The 21985-nt window shown below is 40.8% G+C and overlaps 1 protein-coding gene across 1 annotated transcript in view; it reads right to left on the bottom strand.

The window, feature by feature from the left end:
- FOCAD (focadhesin) overlaps window positions 1-21985 on the bottom strand; it is a 165944-nt gene that overhangs the window by 96775 nt on the left and 47184 nt on the right. The window contains exons 11-15 of the mRNA XM_074994977.1: window positions 19691-19948; window positions 6620-6724; window positions 6085-6186; window positions 4559-4689; window positions 1746-1872 (exon numbers count right to left, since the gene is read on the bottom strand). Of these exons, the coding sequence (XP_074851078.1) occupies window positions 1746-1872; window positions 4559-4689; window positions 6085-6186; window positions 6620-6724; window positions 19691-19948 (723 nt within the window). The remainder of the gene's footprint in view (window positions 1-1745; window positions 1873-4558; window positions 4690-6084; window positions 6187-6619; window positions 6725-19690; window positions 19949-21985) is intronic.

Here is a 21985-nt window from a genome sequence, read left to right as displayed (position 1 = left end):
CACAAAAGACAGGAAAATGTTTCCCAACTTAATCCACCTCAGCAAGCAGCTAAAGTTCTCCAGACAACATAGCACTGTCCATACCAGTGCACAGGTCGATAAAACTTCTGTCGCTTGTGGGAGGGGGCCTCTTCACACCACTGAGTAATATAAATTCATCCAACGTAAGTGGTAGTGTAACTTAAGCGTCAGGACTGAGGCAAAATTAGAACAGCAGTCAAAGAAACATTTTAATTTGTCATACAATGTTTACTTACTTCCAGGAAAACAATGCATTCACTTTCAAGTACCTGGTGGTATCTTGGCCTTTCCCACCAGTGGCATATCATCAAGAGTGCTTTCTGCTTCCCAAAGCTGCGTCTTTGGGACAGCCTGTATAGAGTAGATGGTGGGAGGAGGGATAGCTCAGTGATTTTAGAGCGCTGACCTTGTAAACAGAAGGTTAAGAGCTCAGTCCTTGAGGGGGGCCTTTCCAGGGTCTGGAACAGCTTTGATTTGATATATTTGTTTTTGTTTTTTTTGGGGGGTGGGGGGGCAGGGATAGGTCAGTGGTTAGAGCATTATCCTTGTAAACCCAGGATTGTGAGTTCCATCCTTGAGGAGGCCTGTCACGGGTCTGGGACAGGTAAGAGTTTAAAAAAAACTGTCAGGGATGGTGATAGGCTGTGCTGTGAGTGCAGGGAACTGGACTCTATGACCTCTCAAGGTCCCTTCCAGCTCTATGAGATGAGGATATCTCCATGTTTCACTTCTCACAGACTAAACAAAAAAGCAGTCATGTAGCACTTTAAAGACTAACACAATTATTCTGTTAGTCTTTCCAGTGCTACATGACAGCTTTTTTTGTTTTGTTAGAATACAGACTAACACAGCTCTCTCTCTGTTACTTCTCAAAGACAGTCACAGCTTTGTTTTGAGAGTTGCTATCCTGCATGGCCCAGGAGTATTAATAGCTCCCACCTCCAAACCATAAAAAAAAATAGGATTCAAAGGTTTCACTAAGGGGAAAGCTTTTTAAATTGTTAATTGTGTATAATGTTGAAAATGTATTCATTGGGTGAAAAAGAATGCTATCTCACTTTAAAAGAAAACTCAGTAATAGTTTTCCTGACTCAGATGTTGGTACTTAGCAACCGTCTGGAGTCTGTTGTTTTATAAAAGGTCTTTATTAACTAAATTGTATGCTGATGACATTATTATTTCATATGTACATATTATGGCAGTGCTTAGAGTCTTCAAAAAGATCAGGGTTCCATTGTGCTAGACTTAACAGAAATACATAGGAACCGACAGCCTCAGCACAAAAGAACATTCATAACAAGTGAATAACATAAAAAAGACAAGTGAATAAGACAATCAAACAGACCACTGTCAGACACAGGGTAACAAAAATAGTAGATTGTGTACACTTCATAACCAATCAGGACTATGCACCAAGACATACCTAAATTCTGAACGAGAAATACCTGTGGGGACATCTGCCTGTTAGAAGAGCTGCAAAGTGACATAAGATTCCTGGCCTCATATGGGAAGAATATCATAGCATCATGGTAACAGATTAAATTTTCCAGGGAGTAATTAATTAATAAGTAAAGACAAAAGTTTAATTTAGTAGAAGGAAACATGGTATTATTCTATAGCAACACTCGCTAGAAAGAAAAGGTTGCAATACATACTAGAAAGAGAAATATGAAAACAGGAAATGCTAACAGTACTCAAAATAGGACAATCCAAACCAACCTTACCTCAGCTTGGCAAAGTGCATGAAGACCTTGTAACACTAAAGCAGCTGGTGTGGCTTGATCAGGTTTTGTGCATTCATTCACTATCTGGGAAATTGCAGCCAACATATCAGCTCCATGTTGATATGGCCTAGTGGAAAACAATATTGCACAAAGGCAGAGTACTTCTTAAATTTCAGTTTCACCTCACAAAAATTCCTCACTTGTAGAGAAATATTTGCAACAACATATTCTTCATCACAGGACCACTTCCTTTTCAACTCTAAGGCTTGGTCTACACTCAGGCTACATAAACACAAGGGGATTTTTCGAGCACGACTGGGCTTTTGTCGGAAAAATCTGTGGAGCATCGACACACAAAATGTACTTTGTCGACAGTCTGTCAACAAAACTCGGCACATCTGCTGGCAGCATTATACCTCTCCATGTTCAGGAATAGCACCTTTCTCAACAGCTTCCTGTCAACCAAACAGCTGGGTAGATGCTCCAGCACCTTTTGTCAACAGACAAGGCTTCTGGTTCACTGGGCAGCCCGGTTTGCACAGCTTCCGGTCAGCCGCTCCGTCAAGAGAGGGGCAGGCAGCCAGTCTACTCTCTGTTGACAGAGTGATTGCTCTTTTGATCTACTTTTAAGTGCAGATGCAATTTGTTGACAGAAATGTTGCCATAAAATCCTTTCCAACAGTCACATCTGCCAACAGACATAGCCTAAGAGCTTAATTCTCATGTGGGTGACTTAGGCTGAAATTGTAAGCAATCAGTCCCAACTACAGGATTAATTACATCAATTTTAGGGGCTCCTAAGGCCGACTTTTGTACTCCTACTTTTCATGACAAGTAATGCCAAATTTGACCTTGCATGGCTGATCTTGGGGTAGTGCAGATGCAGCCCTGTGAATTTGACATTCTTGACCTCTCTAAGTGTGGAGGAAGCAGCCCAGGAAGATATGAATGTCATTTTCTGTTTGTCCAGCATGGCGAATGCAGCAGGCAGCACACTTCAGCAGCACATTTAGCCATGAATTCTCAGGATCACAGAGGAGCTTCAGCAGGAAGCATACAGGAGATCCAGGACCTCATTGCTGTGTAGGGGATGACTCTGTATTGGGAAAACTATGAAGCAGCAAAAGAAACACAAAAACTTATATGCCATGATCTCACAGGGCCTGGAGGAAAAACGGTACACCAGGGATGCCTAGCAGTGCCGTGTGAAAATAAAGGAGCAAAGGCAGGCATACCATAAAACAGTCTGTGGATACCTGCGACAAGATTCCTCACGAATAATCTGGCAACAGCCAGGAGGACACAGAGGATGTGGAAGAGAAAGAAGTCAAAGACAATGGATAGCAGACAAATGGAGCTGTTGATCTAAATGACAGCTTATTGTAATATTGGATCTCATCCCCTCCTCCCAGGAGGTTTCACAGCCCAACTCTGATGGCCAGGAGGGCACTTGTGGCGGGTTCTCATTTTTAATAATGCTGCAAGTGGGTTAAGGCAATAGGGCGAGATCTGTGCAGGTGCTGCACCTACACAGTTCAGGGACCCCCCACAACAACTTCGTAACATATCTGGGGACAGAGTGCCAATCCTCCTTGCACACCTCCATAAAGCTCTCGGCCAAATACTCCTTTAATTCTTCTCACAAGGTTTCTGGGGAGGCCTGCTTTATTCTGAGCTCCTTGATAGAACATCCATCCACACCAAGCCACTGGGAAGTTATTCGGCATCATGGCACCACTGAGCAGTGCATTGTAACGACTGGTCTTGCGCTCACATTGAGTTAGCATTCACTCCTTATGAATATTTCTTATTCTAAGCAGACTAATCTCTCTTTTTGCAACCTAGAACAAGCAGGGGAAGGATAATTAAGCTCCTATATGATAGCCAAGCCGCTTCACCATACCCAGATCACTAGTGGTTGTTTTTGCAGATACAGACTAAACAGAGCTACCCCTCCCATTAACAGGATGTTAGGATTGTAACTTTGTCCACTCATTGACAAAATGCAGAATGATGGTCCTTAGAGTAAATTCAGTGAGTCAAACTGATGTATGTGTGGATGGAAGGGGAGCCTGTGTCAAACTTGAGATTAAGCCTAATCTTAGCATACAGTGTAGTCATAACCCCTGAGATCTGAGAGGACAGCTCGGGGTGTCAACTAGCTACATGGCTCATTTTCATAGTTAGGACCACTTTTCAGCAGTGGTTCTGTGTCTACATACTAAACAAAGCACACAGATGAATCTAGTAGTCTGAGTCTGGCACTTCCATTGTGGATTCAAAATAAATTTTTCATAAACCTCATGTCACACAGAAAAATCTGTGTAAGCACAATTCATTGTTAAGTTCTGTCCTGAAGCAGTGTATTTTGTTTAAATATATATGTGCTTCCTATCAGTCTTTCAAGTCACATTCTATTCTATACAGAGGGCACTTACTGGCTTCTGAAGTACTGCCTAAGAAAAAAGTCTCAGAAAGGTAGCCTTGTTAGTCTGTATCTTCACAAAACAAAGAAAGCAGTCCTGTAGCATCTTAAAGACTAACAATATTATTTATTACATAATTAGTTTCCATGGGAAAGACTGATGTCTTCACATCTGGAATATGATTGAGAGGATGAAAACTCATCACCTAATAAATAATATTGTTAGCCTCTAAGGTGCTACAGGACTGCTTTGTTTTGCATAAGAAAATGTTTGCTAAAAACCAGATGTCTCATAATTAAGTAACAGACTTATGAGAAGTGACCAACACAGCTTTCCTTTAAATACCCTGCACTTTCTCTAAATTGGATAATCAACACACTTTCTTACCTCTGCCTGCATATATCTCTGATGGAAGCAGCTTTAGCTATCACCTTTTCCCACTGAATATCCTTCCCAATGGACAAAGAAGGCACATCGGACATTGCCATGAACTTCTGCAGTTCTGGGTACACACGATCCTAGAAGCAAGATTTGTTTTTTAAAATTTTTAAAATAATGACTAAAAATACAATTTTAAAATAATTAAGTTTCTAAAAGTGAAAGACATGATTTTATGCTGCCAAAGTATTTACACAGCTTCTAAAGGAACATTTACACTGCAAATCACACTGCATATTGGTTCACCAATGGAAAAAAAATACTGTGCTATGTTTTAAGTGGTTTCTTTACACAGAATCTACATTTTCCCCCTGCAAACGAAAAAGCAACTAAATGAAAATGATTCATCTTACTGATATTTTCAATGCATTATGCAAACTAGTATAAACATATATTTCAGAAATAAAATCTCGTAATTTCATTCCAAGACTCAAAGGGAAGCAGAACAGGCTCCACAAAAGATTAACTGCACATGTTGTTCAATACATCAGAATTAATAAATGCATCACTGACACAATTTGCTTTCCCCTGCTAGTAATTAGGTACTAGCATAATTAATCAAACAAAATGATGTACCTTCCCTAGCCAAGGGAAGCATGTAAAACAATAGCCACTGCACTTTATCTTGGTGAGGCTTGAGACAAGAAAGGTCTACGTGTTTCTGTATCCATACCCTAGCCACTCCTGTAATAATCCATATATCTGATATGCCTTTGGGGTGTATAAATTGAAAGCTAGTAACTTGCTCGTCAGTGATACCATAATAGAATTCATATATAGCAACGTTATATGTAAAGTTCTGAATTTGTCCTTATGATTCCTCCACCTAACTTATGACAAGAGGCTGAGTAATTTGAGCTTAGTCTATGGAACAGAAGAGTGACAGGGGATTTGACAGCAGCCTTCAACTACCTGAAGAGCGATCTCAAAGAGGATGGAGAGAAGCTGTGCTCATTGGTGAGAGATGACAGAAGAAGCAATGGTTTCAGGTTACAGTAAAGGAGGTCTAAGTTGGATATTAGAAAAGAACTATTTCATTAGGAGGGCAGTGAAGCACTTGAATGGATTACCCAGAAAGGTGGAGACATCTCAACTGTTCTTCTGGTCCCAAGTCTCCTTAAATTTACCTACGTTTAGGTCTAAACCACCAGACAACTGGAATTCTCTGCACTGGTTATCAAAGAGTGAAACCTGCCTGAGTTATCAGTTCATTTGGCACATTGATGGTGGTTTAGACCTAAAGGTAGATAAACTAAAGGGGACTTGGGACCAGAAGAGCAGCTGAGGTCAGCTTAGAAGAAGTAACAGGGCTGGCAGAAGGCAGGGTGAATCCTTTAAGTTTACAGGCTGGCTAACAGTGTGAAGGCTCTGAGCCACAGCAACATAGCATTAAGCACCCAAACTGATAAGGTGAACAGTGAAAGAACCCTTTATTAGTATGGGTAATCTCCAAAACATCACAGATTTTTTCTAACCTGTTTCTCCCATAAAGATGTCATCAGGCGCAAGGTAATAGGCCTAAGCTTTGGTGTGCTCCCCAGCACCTGTATCACATGTAGAATCTGAGCTATGCAGACCTAAAAAGAGATTTTTTTACCATGCATTTATTATTTTAACACAAAATTAATAAAACTTAAAAATAAATGCCTCCCTGAACAAGGAGATTGCTTCATTTGTGTCAAATTGCAAAAAGGTCGCTACAGCATCAAAAAGAAAGTGAGAGTCATTTCCAACAAATTTTGTTGCTTAATGACTTTCAGGACATTTTCATTAAATATATTAATATTACAGATAAAGTGCAATGCATAAGTCATCGCTTAAAACTAATGGCGTATTCCCATCATAAATATTAAATAACAAGTTATGTAGAAGCTCATAAATCATTTACAGTTTAAGCAAGTTTTGCATATCCATGTCTACGTTCACTCAATGTAGCTACTTATTTAATACAATATTCACTTTATTAAAAAATAATTTTCGTATGGAAGTACAATTTCTAGTCATACTAACCTTGTGTACACCCAGAGCGGGCAAAGTATACAAAATATCCCGGTACAAAAAAGGCTCCAGTGGTCTTCCTAACTTAAACATCAGAACCGGGATTAGATTTGGGACCTAAAATAAAAGGAAAATATTTAATAAATACAAGCACACTATTGGTATGAAAGAAACCAGTTGTTATAACCTGGTTAATAGCCTATGTAAAGGCCAACAATAAATATGAAAGTACATCCACCTCAACACTCTTGGTGCATTAAAATTAAGTTAATGGGAGGAACAGAGGTAGGGAAGGGGAGTAACTTTTCACGCCATTCATTCAGAACTTTTTTTTTTAATTACTGTCTTGGAATCTATAAGTCTTGTACTTTCTGCTGGCTTCATAGTGGAAAAATATCTATCCGACTCTTTGCAATAAATGTTAGGCTAACAGAAGAAAATGAGTAATATAGACAAAATAATAAAATAATCATCATACTGAGCAATGAGCACAGCCATTTTCATCCAAACATCTTAAAAAGACTTCAAGTTAATATGTAATAGATTATGCTCATTTTACTGAATTCCCCATCTGTAAAATGAGGTTAAATTAAATGCTCAGGGTCACATAGCATAAAAGTGCAAAGAACATGTTCCAATTCCTAGGCTCATGCTACAGTCAGTCAACAACAACGTTCCTCAGATATACTACATTGCTGCCAATGTGTTCTTCAGTACAGCGAAGCAGCCATTATTTCTGTGACTCTGGTCAATATTCCAAGTAAAGAAAAATGTTGCTATTGCTAACGAGTCTTTCTAAATTTGTTTTATCAGCAAACAACCCTGGAAAGAGACCAAAAGCACACAGTTCAGCAGATAGCAGGCTGCCTATGATGTAGAGGAAGAAAGTGACCAAGAATGATTTGCTGGAGAACCATATGCAAGCAGTTTCAAAAGAAAAGAGTAAAATTAATGACTGGGGGAAGCAAATGATGGAGTCACAAAAATGAATGCATGAATCAATCATGTCCTTATGGGCAAGCAGACCGGTACTGAATTCGGTAATATAGTAATCTCAACTGGACAGCTCTATTATGAGCAGGCAGAAGGAATTAATTACCTTGCTGCTAGAGTCAGCAAGCCAAAAATGCCCCGCCGCCCACAAATGCCCCATTATGCGCTCGCCTATCTGTACACATTACCTTCGGCTTTTAGAGGCACAGCATCGCCTGGCACCACTGACACATACCACCCTTACCCCATTCATTCTCCTCCCCTCGACGTGGCACTGCATCCCCCAAGCCACCACCATTTCAGACCTCCCTCAACCCCGTCAGTCCAGTCCCCTGCACCTGGCTCAGAACCATCCATCCAATCATTCCCCCACTCCCACTTCCACACATTTGGCACTCTCCTCTTGTTGGGGACCCAGAACGAGGGGAGAAAGGCCACTGAGAGACCAGCCTCCTAGCCCCAAAAGCTCAAAACTGATCAGAAGGCTAACCTCTGACTAACCATGACCTCAGTATCCTTTTTTTTTTCCTATACCCCGCACTTTTCCTTTAGTGCCCCCTAAATTAAAACATAATATGCTGGAAAAGGAGTTTTGTTTATTGTTTAACATGCTTGGGGTTTGATGGGTAGTGATGGTTGTCTTGTGGTTATGGGGGGCAGTTCATAAAGGGCAAGGAAACAGATTGTTTGGAGGAGGTTTCGGTTAATGCCTTTCACCATCCATTCATAAACTTGAATTTCAAGGCATCCTTGATTTTCAGTGCCTCTTTCCAGGCTTTCCTGTTTTCACCTGCTGATAATTTTTTGTCAGGACCTCTGCCTTGCCCCCTCCCACCCCACAAACACACACTCAGGCATGAACATTCTTCCCCTTGCCTCACAGCTGTTATGAAGAATACAACAGGCCCCAGTAACAATGGTAGTGTTTTCTTCATTGAGATCTAAGCGAGTCAGAAAGCACCTAAACCTTGCTTTTAAATGTCCAAAGGCACATTCTGCCACCATTCTGCTCCTGCTCAGCTTGTAGTTAAAGAGCTCCTTATGAGACTCCAGGGTGCCTGTGCAGGGCTTCATGAGCCAAGGGAAAAAGGGGTAAGCAGGGTCACCCAAAATCACTATGGGCACTTCCAATGCTAATTTTCTGGTCTAGTAAGAAAGTACCACTGTGGAGCCTTCTAAATAGGCCAGAATTTCTAAAGATTCACACATCATGCACCCTTCCCAAACATCCCACAATAATACTGGTAAATGACTGTTGTGATCGACCAATGCCTGCAACACCATAGAGAAGTACCCCTTGCCATTTATGTACTCTGAGGCATGGTGGTCGGGTGCCAGGATGAGGATGTGCATTCCATCTATGGCTCCACTGCAGCTAGGGAACCTCATGGCAGCAAGTCCGCCCACCACCTCCTGCACATTCCTCAGAGGTGTCATCTTCCTCAGGAGAAGGATGTTGATCGCCTTGGCTACCTGTATGATGACAGCCCCCACCGTAGATTTGCCCACCCCAAATTACTTGCCCATTGACCGGTAGTTGTCTGGTGTTGCAAACTTCCAAAGAGCAATTGCAACACATTTCTCGATTGTCAAACCAGATCTCATTCTGGTATCGCTGCACTCTGTGCTGATTTCTCAGCTCCAGAACCTGTACTCCATGAAGCACAGCGACTCCAGTGCTGCTAGAAAATCTGTGGTCCTTCTCTCTGGAGATTCATGTCCGTCAATGGCCACAGGAATAATGATCTGATTATGCATGGGCATTATTGTTAGAAGATACTGCATTGTAGTGTGAGAACTGAACACAAAACACTGCATCAAACTTCGAAATGTGTCAGGATCCATGTTAGTTTCTGTATTGGCAGCTGGTCGTCAAGGTGAAAAATGTGCAAAAATGCCATTTTTTTCTAGGCAGAAGGGAGAGGTGAGGAGAATGCATTCTGGGATGGTGACAAAAGAAACCTAGAAACATTTGTGGTGACTTTTTTTCCCCATAAGACACCAGCACAAGATCTCAAAATGCAATGCGGAATGAGAACTGTGGGATAGGTGTCCAGAATGCACTGCATCCACAGTTGGACTCAGGCACCCATGTGGGTACATATTAAATTGACTTTCTTAGCTGGTCAGGACACGCATCCTCGAATTTCTAAAATCCCATGTTAAAAATTCAACTTTAAGAAATTCGACTCTATTCCCAAGTGTAGACATACCCTAAAGGAGGTTGGTGGGAGCCTGTGCTCCTGTCAACTTCCCTTACTCCTAACGGGGAATGGGGGGCATGAGTCCCATGGTCAATGGTGGCTCCCTGTAAATTCAATTTAGCACAACCCCCCTAGATGCACTGAATCCAACTCTGGAAGATCAGCTGCAATAGAATTAATCTTCCCTGTAGTGAGTATGTTCCCTGAATACACTCATCCCTTGTTTAATGAGTACTTTACTAACGAGTACTCACTAAAACGAGGGACACACACACCTACCTTTGTTCACTAAACAAGTGAACTTCCCCCACTTATGCGAGCCAGCCGTGGAGTCCCTGGCCGTGGAGGTCCGCAGCCCTGGCCCAGCTGCTCCACTCCCAACACTCCCCCAGCCCACACCTCCCTGAGCACCCCCTGGCCTGGCCCACTCCCAACACCCACCCCAGCCTGGTCCCTGAACCCCCACCCGGCTGCCGCACCGCCCCCCACCAGGTGCCACTGGTGTAGCCTGGAGGAAAGAGCTGCAACCTCCTCCACTGGAGCTGTCACCAGGTTTTAACCCTCCCTCTCACTCATGGCCCCAAACTGCCCTTGAACCCTCTCCAACCGCCTCACCCAAACCCAAGGTTCACTTACCTTTCAAAAGCAGTGCCACATGCTGCCACTCCTTCACTGAGTTAGGAGCACTAAGAACCCATCAGAGACTTCAACATGTATTTAATGGTAATTTAGTGCCCCTCTTATGAGTTTTTTGCTTATGAGCAGAAAGTTGGGAACCAATAGTGCTCATGTAGCGAGGGATGAGTGTACTCAGATTTAATCTTAAATGCTTGGATCACTAAACATAGTATTTTTAAATAAATTCTCCAAATGAATTAACTAAAATACACATTCATTTTAATGAGTATAGTACAAAAACTTGCAAAGTCTTCCTGTCCTTTCTCTTCATTCCTCCTCACCCTTCACCATTCTCCACCCTCCCCACCACCCCAGTTAAAAGAGCCCTTTAAGGTACAATATTTCTTTTCTTCCAGGTAGCAAATGAGCTTCCTTTTCTTTACTTCTGAGTATTTGATGAACTTGTTTAAGAGAACCCTCCACCGAAATCAGTACCTTAGTAAGCTATTAAATCTTTTGCTAAGCCAAAAATGTTTCTAAGATTTTGAACATAAACTTATGGTCAAACTTCATAAACATGCTTATTAGTGTTTCCTTTTTCTAAAAGTAATACACTTGGTTATGAACATACTAAACTGCTCTGGATGATTAATTTCAAATAAATGTCTCTGTATCAGAGTTTTCAATTTGGAGTAATCTGAAATGACTACCTTATGAAGGCTTAAGTGCACATTTAAAATATAAAAACAGCTTAGAACTACTGATTAAGAAAGTAAGTGTAAAATGGAGAAGAGCTGCATCACACAGTCTATAATATTTAATGTTGTAGTCAGAAGGACAGCGGAGTTGCCCTTACTACAATGTGTTTGCAAATAAATCTGACCAATTTAGGTATATCAAAAACCTGTGACTGATATTATTTACTTTCAACTTCAGTGCTTTTAATAAGATACCTTCTGTATGTCCAGTCTCCACAATCCGGCATGGAGTGGAAAACATTTAGAAGACAGCGTTTTTTTCAAATGTCATTTGCTTCGGTTGGGTTCGGGGATTTGCCTGGAAAGGCTGAGCAGAGAGGGGGAAGGAAGAGAAGGAAAAAGTGGAGAGGGAGAGGGGTCTGGTCAGAGAAGGGGTGGAGTACAGGTTGTGCCACAGACTATGGAGCGTGCCTCTCCAAGCAGCAGCTTCAGCCACGGCCCATGCTCCCTGTTATGTTATTGTCAGAAATAAGGACTGACTTCTAGCCTCCTTATCCGTAAGCTTAACCCTTAACAGTCTAACAAGTGCAGTTGTGCCCTCTTTGAGCCTCCTGAATGGCTGAGAGGATTAGAAATTGATTTTAATAACAGCAGTAGGGCACTGCCTGCTCAAAATCACTTGCTACAGCTGAAGTGGCCAACAGGCACCACAGGACAAGGTGGGAGAGAGGCATGGCTCCATGCCATGGAAGGGGCTGGAACAAGGGTGGAAGGGGCAGTCAGCCTTCAGCACTGCCCAGACTGCGGTGCTGGCTCTCTCCTCCCACCACCACTCCTTCAGTGTCACACATGGCTGCAGATCATTGCTGCTGTGAGCTCTGACCACCACAGCTACTTTAATACACCGGGCAAATATTCCTTTGATATTTTAACTTTATGATCAAAAGATAAGATGCACATGTATTAGGCTCAATTAAAAGAAAAAAAGAAAACATGGAAAAGACAGCCTACTGCAAAACAGACTGTACCTACATTATTAATGTGGTCAGAACATATACACTATTCTTTTCCCATATGTACTACTCTAAAGATTACATGTAGCAAGAAAATGAGGAAAGTGGGGAATTGCATACATGTTCCCAGAATTAACTTTTTGGAGGTTTGATTTTGTACTGGGAAAATTCCATCGAAACAAGATTTTTGCACATTTTATTTCCATGCTTTTGTTAAGAAAAAAAGGAGAGAGATCCTAAATTCTGAGGCTTTGACAACTTACAAGTTCCACTAGCTGTAACAACAGAGCCTGAAATCACCCTGATCTTGATAAAGACTGCAATCCTACCTCTGTTGTCATTAGTGGCAAAATACCTTTTGACCTTAATAAGGCCAGGATTTCATCCACTGACTCCACAGGAGAGCCACAGAAAATCATCTTTTGAACGACACCAAGCCTGGTCAATTTTAGAATCAGAGGAACTTGTTTGGGAAAGCTGTGAAAAACTCAAAAAAAAAAAAGTGTCATCTTGAACAGACTGTCAGAAGACACCCAGTCCTTTACAAACTTTCATCATGCATTTTACCCTCAGCAAAGCTGAAAGACAACGTTATTATTCCTGTTTTACAACTGGGAAATTGCACCACAGAGAAGCTACCTATCCAAAGTCACATAGAAATCTTTTGATGCAGACAGAACTTAAAACCAAACCTCTCAAGTTCAAAACTAGCACCTTAACCACTGGACCCATCCTTTCTCTCAGAAGATGGTTCTCAGTTGTAATACAGTGAATGTTGTTTATACAAGTCAGGACATTTGGTTTCAGCATGCAAGTCCTGAAAAGTCAGTTTCCTCAGTCTCATCCTCACTTTGCAGAGGTCAGGAAAAGCTGACTTTGAGATCAAAGATCTGCATTACCTCATTATCTGATGTGCTCTCTACCACATCATTGCCTCGGGGGTATGAATTGGGGAAGACTGTATGGTGTTCTTTGACAATTACAATCTCCACAGTAAATTACTTTTTGCTGCTAAATGTTGAAATATTGTCTGAAGCTCAATATGAAACATTTAGCATTCGCTAGTAAACTTACATGGCTGTTAGTTACACAATTCTTTACTGCCACTTCCGTTTCAACTTTACACACTTAAAACAACTTCACTATGTTGTGAGTTTAGAAGAACAATATGCTTTAGTGTAACAACCTCTCCTCCTAATTTAATGGATAAACAAAGCTAACCTGCGTACCTGTTGGAAAAAAAAAAGTTACCTCATGTTCAACAACTGATTAAGATTCATTAACTCTTAGGCTGTGTCTAGACTAGAGGGTTTTGTTGACAAAATGGCCATTAACAACACCTGCAGAACATACAGATTCCCAAGGACGTTCTACCAACAGTAAGTTGACAGAACACAGCACTTTTGTTGACAGCTGTACCCCACTTGCCATGAGGAAGAATGCTTCTGTCAACAGAGATCTTTTGACAAAAAGCCAGTTTGGACGTTCTAGGGGCCCTTCTGTCGACAGAAAGGGCTTCCAGGACACCAGGCAACCCTATCTGCTCTGTTTCTGGTTGGCTGGTTTGCCAATAGAGCAGCCAGGCAAGTCCAGCTGCCCCCGTCAACAGAGCAGATCATTCTTTCAGTCTGCTTTGGTGGCCTGGATGTCATCTGTTGATAGTTTTGTCGTAAAATATCTTCCAACAAAAGCTTCTGTCAACACATCACTCTAGTCTAGACATAGCCTAAGCACATAAGAACATGCTCAGAAGGCAGTAGTTGGGTCAAGCCTCTTATTAGCAACCCACCAAGTGAGTCCAGGTTTTGTTTATTTTGGGTTTGCTTTAATTATTTTATTTGAAAATCAGGTTCAAACATCCTAAAAGCCCCTTCTTAAAAATAAGCTTAAATATGCTACACAGACATATAAGTGTGACAAAAGTTGCTATTTCCCAAATCAATATGATTTATACGCATATTCAAATATACCATACAATTCAGTGATTGATTTTTAAGCTACAAACTATTAGTCTCTTTAAACGCAGATGTTTTGATTGACTGAAAGGAATATGGGAGGAAACACGGAATCCATCATTCCTCCTTACCTGTCTCATTCTCTGAAATTTTTAAATAGATTTTTTTTCCCTGCAAACAGCACCTGTTCTACAGTTGCTAATAAAATTATTCGGAGATTAGCTCAGTAAGTATATTGAGTATACTCAGTAACTTCACCAAGATTACAATCCAAAATTAAAAAGTCAGTTCTCAATTTAACAACCTGATGTTGTATCAATTGCTCTTCATTCACACCTTGCTTTCTTGGCCTAAATATATATTGTGTGGGACAATTCACTGGTGTTACAGTATTAGTGAATCAGGTCCTCTCATCAGCCCGAACAAAAGTCTTTTTCTAAGTTTACTTCAAAAGTTTACAACACTGGATTCATAAGACTAGATTTTCCGAAGTTTACACCTCAACGTTTCCCAATTAGGCATCTACATGAAATGGCCAGCTCCCACCAGTTTCCAGTCAGAACAGCGAGAGCTACTGAAGGCTGAGCACTCTTGGAAATCTAGTTACTTCATCTGGGTGCCTACATGAGTGAGGGTTTTTTGAATGGTTCTGAGCACTAATGAGAATTTGGCCCATAGGGTCTGTAAAATTCAGTGTGCTTAAGCACCCTAATAAACTTGCAGCAAACATTGCTCCAAGAAATCTGTTTACAGAACACACTGTAACATGCCCGTTTCTGCAAAGTCACTCTCTGGTATTGATATAAGCTGACTTAGAACAGGGCATAAAGTATTACTTACAACAGTCTTCAGGCAGCCAAATCAAGTTCAACAGATTTTTACACAGAGTGTTTAGATGAATAAGACCCATATTTTGCTTTGTCATCTTCCCCGCCTCCACCCCTATATCTCCCCCCTCAAGACAAAAACTAATGCATCTTCAGATGAATTTCCCAGAAGTGTCATTTACCACTAAAATATTTCATTCCAGCCGTTGAAAACCATAAAAGAGTAAATGTCCTCTGGAGTCTCATAATCCCCTAATAATGGCAATAGATCTTGTATTACTATTCACAAATGACCTCTCAGTCAGACCATTTAATTTTTTCCCATTGCAGCACGGGTAGTTTCACACAGTGTAATAACAGTTTTTGTACAATAAGACAATTAATCCGATCCAAAGAACTGTACAAAATTTTTCATGAGCAGCATGTGTCAGTGCAACTCAGTAATGACTTGATTTAAGACAGCCTGATAATACATGCACTACTATTCATTCTTTGGCCTTATAAAAAGATTTCTGGACTTTCTTCCCCAATGTTTCAGACCATTACTTCAACATTCTTTGTCTGGTAAGATATCTAAAACCTCATCAAATATAATCACTCATCTTCAACAAGAAGATAGGTTGTCAGGCTTCTGCATTAGGGTGGGGAGAAAAACAAAACAAAACAAAAAGTGCTAATGTATGGAGATACACATATCTCTTAGAACTGGAAGGGACCTTGAGAAGTCATCAAGCCCAGACCCCTGGCCTTGTGGGAGGAGCAAGCACCATCAGTGACAGATTTTTATTTCATCTATTTTTTAATCTATTTGCCTTAGACACCCAATGGGCCTCCTCAAGGTTTCAACTCACAACCCTGGGTTTACTAGGCCAAAGCTCAAGCCACTGAGCTACCCCTTTCCCCACCCCTACAGACTTTTTGAAAAGAGTAGAGGGAAAAGAGTAGGTACTATGAGCAAAACTGATTATTGCAACTAATTATGAAGAAAACTTCTGCAATGTTCCATTCATTTACTATAGATACTATAGCCATGTGTCAAAAAGGAAATTAAGATTGAAATGAAAGACTTATGGAAGAGGTCACAGAATAATAGGTTTGGAAAAGATCTCAGGAGGTCATAGGAGGCCAATCCCTTGCTAAAAGCAGGGCCAATCCCACCCAAATGGTCCAAGCCAGGACAAACCTCCAGCAAGAGAGGTTCCACCACTTCCCTAGGTAACACATGCCAGTAGTTCACCAGCCTCCTAGCGCAATAATTTTTCCCTACTATCCCAGAGTGCCTCAACCTTTTTTATAAAGTACGCCTTTTAAAAACAAATTACCCCAGACTTCTCTCACGCACCTCCAAGACTATGAGCGCCACCAACTGAGAAACATGGTCCTAAAGTAAGCTGAGGTCTTGAAACAAGAGCCATTTGACCATTCCAGATTACTGTACCTTTTCAGGGGTCACATTTGTTTTGCATACCACTAAAAGTTACACCTCACTTAACACTTATGTACAAAACCACGCAAAAATATCACAGAAGACTACTACTGAAAACTTGCCAACTTTCTACCATCTTATTATCAAAAAAATAAACTGAAATGGAAATATTGTACTTATATTTCAACATAAAGCATATGAAACAGTAGAAAACAAGTCATTGTCTGAATTAACTTTTAGCTTGTACTGACTTTACTAGTGTTTTTTATGTATCCTGTTGTAAAATTAGGCAAATATCTAGATGAGTTGACGTGGCCCCTGGAAGACCTTGGTGTACCCCCAAGGGTACACTTACCCCTGATTGAGAAACACTGTACTATCCAACCTAGACCTCCCCCACTGCAACTTGAAACCATTGCTCCTTTTTCTGTCATCTTTCACCACTGAAAACATCCTCTCTCCATCCTCTTTGGAACCCCCTGCCTTCAGGTAGTTGAAGGGTGCTATCAAATACTCCCTCACTTCTGCTGTGCACAGTAAAGACCAAATCCCTCAGCCTCTCCTCCAAAGTCACGTGCTCCGGACTCCTAAAATTTTTTGTTGTGCCTCCCCCCGCCCACCCACTGAACTCTCTCCAATGCATCCACATCCTTTCTGTAATATGGGGGGGCAGGGTGGGACACTAAAACATGGTACCTCATGTGTGACCTCACCAGTGGGAATAAAGGGAAACAACCACTTCCCTAGAGCTGCTGGCCACATCCTATTATGGCACCCCAATATGCTATTAGCCTTCTTGGCTACAATGGCACACTGTTGACTCATAACCAGATTCTCATCAACTGTAATCCCCAGGTCTTTGCTGCTTAGCCAGTGAGACCACAGCCTGTGGCAGCAGTTGGAATTCTTCTGCCTCAAGTGCAGGACTCTGCACATCTCCTTGTTGAACCTCTTCAAATTTCTTTTTGCACAATCCTTCAATTTGTCTAAGTCACTCTGCACCCTATCTATATTCTCCCATACATCTACCTCTCCCCCTAGCTTAGTGTCATACTTGAACTTCCTAAGGATGCAATCCATCCCCTCATCCAGGTCATCAATAATGATATTGAACAAAAACTGGCCCCTGCGACTAACCTTGGGGCACTCTACTAGATACCAAGTGCCAACTAGACCATCCAGCCATTGATCACTACTGGTTCAGCCTGACAGTTTAGACAGCTTTCTAACCACTTTACCATCTGTTCATCCAATCCATATTTCTTTAACTCACTGACAAGGATACCATGGGAGACTGTATCAAAAGCTTTGCTAAAGTCAAAGTATATTACATTTCCACCTTCTCCATATCCACAGAGCCAGTTACCTTGTCATAGAAGGCAATCAGTTTAGTTGGCATGACTTGCCCTTGGTTAACCCATGTTGACTGTTCCTCATCACATTCCTCTCTTCCAAGTGTTTGAAAATGGCTGTCTTGAGGATGTCTGCAACGTGAATTTTCCAGGGACTGAGGTGAGCCTGACTCATCTATAGCTCTTCAAATCCTCCTTCCCCCCCCCCGCCTTTTTTTTTTTTTTTTAATAAGATTGGCACTATATTTGCCTTTTTCCAATCATCTGGAACCTCCCAAGATTGCCATGAGTTTTCAAATAAATGGTCAATAACTGCCATCACATCAGCCAACACCCTCAACACCCTCAGATGCATTAGATCTAACCCCACAGATTTGTGTATTCCAGCTTTTTTAAATAGTTCTTGGTCTGTTCTTTCTTTACGCAGGTCTGCCCCCTCCTCCCCATATGGTGCTGTAGAGCAGCAGTCTGGGAGCTAACCTTGCCTGTGAGGAGAGACAAAACACCATTGAGTACTTCAGCTGTTTCCTCATCATCTATCACCAGGTTACCTTCACCATTCTCTCTCTTCTTGGCGGTCACTCAATAATGTGTTGGACGTCTTCATGTCACCCTCCTATTTGCGAGTCTATTGATGCCTGATCAGCCCACTTCTGGAACTGCAGGTCTTATTGGAGAAGGGGCAGGAGTGGTAGATGTTGGAGAGTCACAGGACAGTTTCTGCCACTCTTTTCTCCTTCTCCACTTCTCCTTGTCTGCACTGCACCAAGACCTCTCAAATTGTGTCACCCCTCATGAATTACCACTCTCCACTGGACTGTCCCAAGTGTCAGCACCGAGACTGCATGATTTTCATGTATGCCTTCAGAAATGATCCATGATGCCAAACATAAAATGGGAATATTTTATAATCCACTGTATTGTCTTAGTGCCTCTGACTTAAATAATATACATATATCACTATCTGGTGTTATGACTGCTAAACCCATTACCTATTTTTGTTTTTCAATTTATTCGGGAGTATATACGGATATTGTGAAAAATCTGGCTTGAATCTAGAGGAAGCAGAAAAAAACAGACTTCATAGTCTATGCAAGTAATTTTTGAAGTAAGTCTACAGACAAGAAGAGACTGAGATCTTTTTTGTAACTGTAAGGGGGCTCACCAAATTTCTTTTGGTTATGAGAAGCAAGAAATGGAACAGTAGACTTTGCTTAACTTCCTTGCATTGCACTCTTCATATCCATTGGGTTAAGACCACAAATACCAGTTCTTTCTCTAATTTTGCACATCTTATTAAAACAAGGAAAAAACAATTTAAAAGGGAGATGTATTTACTTCCTTGTAATGGCTGAAGCATTAACATCTTACAAAAGGTCCTAATAAAGATCTCACAAAGTGTCAAAACTTTCATTAATCCTTCCTAATCCCATTGAGACATTAGCTCCCTTTTACAGACCAGAGAAGTCAGTAAGTCAATGACTGAACCAGGAACAGAAGACATACCTCCCCCTTCCTCATGACGTGCGTGCTGTAAATACTAAATCAGTGAAAACAAAGGACTCAAGTCTTCGTTCTATCACACCAATATTAGGCAGGCATAATAGCAACTTCCAACACAGTTACATTTTCGTAACTAAATGCTTTTTTGTGGCTTCAATGATTTAGTACCTCTGAAGAGCAAATTCAAGACTGTCAGCACCGTGCAGCCACAAGAATAAAGAAAAAGAAATCCCCACTCCAAATACTTATTCTTGGACAGACTGCCATTTTCTTTTCTTTCTCATTTTTCATATTTTTTTAAAATAAATATCACTTATTTTACTGCATTCCATGCCCTGAACATCTAAAAACTCTTCAGTTACTGCACAACAGTAAAAACGTCTCTTTTCACCAAGATTAAATAAAAAAGGCTAGTGAGGGATTTTATACAAAAACACTGCTTTAAGCATGCCACCACATAAAACAGAGACATCCAGAAATGGTAAAATTTTTACCTGAGAGCAATCTGCCTTGGCTATGTCCACTGTAGCACTCAGTACTTCACGAACACTATCTCCATTTTCTTTAACCAAGAGGTAAGCCAGTAGAAGGAAAACATGAGTGGAGACTTGAGTCATGAAAGGTAGAAGTGATTTAATGGAAGACAACCAGATAGACACTGAAGACTCCTCTTTCATGTGCTCTAAGATCCTCCAAGTTGTATATAATAAATTGTATGCACCGGTTATTGGAAAGATGACCTTGTGGGATGCCTGGAAAACCAAAGACAAATTAGTGCCATGAAAGATCCAGTCCAAAATCCAATAAACCAAAATAGAAAAAATGCAAATTTTGCCTGCCTAAACCTGGTATGAAGTAGCTTATTACTTGAAGAAAATTAAATTCATTTATCACTAAATCTCTAACTTGTTTGTCCATTGGTTCTGTCTCTAAAGAACAACATGACTCAGACTCACTGTTTTGAACTTCCCCTCTCAGCTTACAATAATCATCACTATTCCTGCTGATGATTATGGCTCTATTTCCCAAGTGATGTAGACACAATTAAACTGGAGGAGGATTCCAAAAAGGATCTAATTTTCTTTCTCTCACACCCCCAAATGAAAATATAAAGTAAGTCCTTAATTCGTCCTAATAACACTCAATGATCTCTGCTGAAGGAGAAAAATTAAGTTATCTATGACCTGTTATGCTCTTGGTTCACTTTTTTGCATTCCATCTGACTGAGGACAATAAATACCAATCCGTTTTATTTTTCAGTTCTCATGTTCCGGCATAGATAGAGTTTTATAATCTTTGGGTTGGAAATCACAAAAAATATTAAAATCCCAACACGAATCTGTTGGTTATTTCTTTAAGTCATACAATAGTTTCAGTTGATACTATTGTTAATGAAAGGAGACCAGTAATTCAGGACATAAACTATGTGACTTTTTTTTTTTTTTAAATTAAACCTGGATTCCCTTGTAATACAGCCTTACAGCTGGAAACTAGAAATTGACCTGTTAAGAAATTCAGACTTAGTGCAAGAACCCCTTCACCCTCAAATTTCCAAGTGGAAAAGATATTCTGCATGAGTAGTCATAGCAGTACGATATCAATCTTTACACCTTAATGTTAATCATATTGTTTAATGTAATGTAAACACTTTTTGATCAATATGAACTATATCATCCCTGGACTTGAAATGACCTTTTTTAGAATAGCATTTAAATTAGAATTCGCTCTTACATCCAACAGTTAAATTAGTCCTGTAGCACCTTAAAGACTAACAAATTTGTTTATTAGGTAATGAGATTCATGGATAGATTTTCAAAAAACCACAGAAGTTCATATCCTAACAATTTTTTTAGCCTTTAAGGTGCTACAGGACTACTAGTTTTTTTTGGGAAACTACAGACTAACCCGGTTACCCCGCTGAGACTACCCAACACTAGTTACAGGTCAAAAACTCAAAAACCTACTGTCCGTTTTTCAGATGAGATAACTTAGAGATGAGATAAATTCTCCACCCTCCTCCACAGCTCTCTGATGCATACAAGCATCTCTATTTACTTCAACTGTTGTCATAGAGGGTAATCTAAAATTGAATGTTCAGGATCTTTAGGTTCTATTGTTAGGGGCCTAAGCCAATATATATTGCCCTACTTCAGTTCCCTCAGGCATCTGAAAACTGGGATCATTCCCTGAGATGTAATTTCACTAATTTTATCAGTACTAGATTTGAAGGGCACAGGTGGTTATATAGATACCTCAAATTTCTCACTATTGCAAGCTGAATAAAGGAAAATTAATTATGAGACAATGATGTAACACTCTAAGGCTACGTCTACGCATGCTGCTTCTTGTGGAAGCTGCATGGTAACGAGCAGTCTGGAAGATGCTAGAGGCATGGATGTAAATTTTCTGTGCCTCATTAGCCTATGGCCACGTGATTCCGAGTCCAGAAGAACCTCTTCCAGACTCTAAAATACATGTGTGGATGCACGGCTCGTGGTGGATCTTTCGGAAGGAACCCCTCCTTCCAGAAGTCCCCTCTTCCTCATAATTTTCTGGAAGATCCATCTGGGCTGTGTGTCCGCACATGTATTTTGGAGTCTGGAAGAGCTTCTTCCTGACTCCGAATCACATGGTTATATGCTAATAAGGCACAGGAAATTTACATCCAGACCTCATTAGCATCTTCCAGTCTGCTCATTATCATGCCGCTTCTGGAAGAGGCAGCACATGTAGATGTAGCCTAAGTGTTTTGAGGGTTAGGAATAAATAAATAACCACTGCCAGTCAGA

Source organism: Carettochelys insculpta, chromosome 5 (assembly GCF_033958435.1).
Source record: "Carettochelys insculpta isolate YL-2023 chromosome 5, ASM3395843v1, whole genome shotgun sequence".
In the NCBI taxonomy this organism is placed as follows: domain Eukaryota; kingdom Metazoa; phylum Chordata; order Testudines; family Carettochelyidae; genus Carettochelys; species Carettochelys insculpta.
Note: the sequence above shows the minus strand (reverse complement) of the source record. Positions and strands in the feature narration are given on the sequence as shown.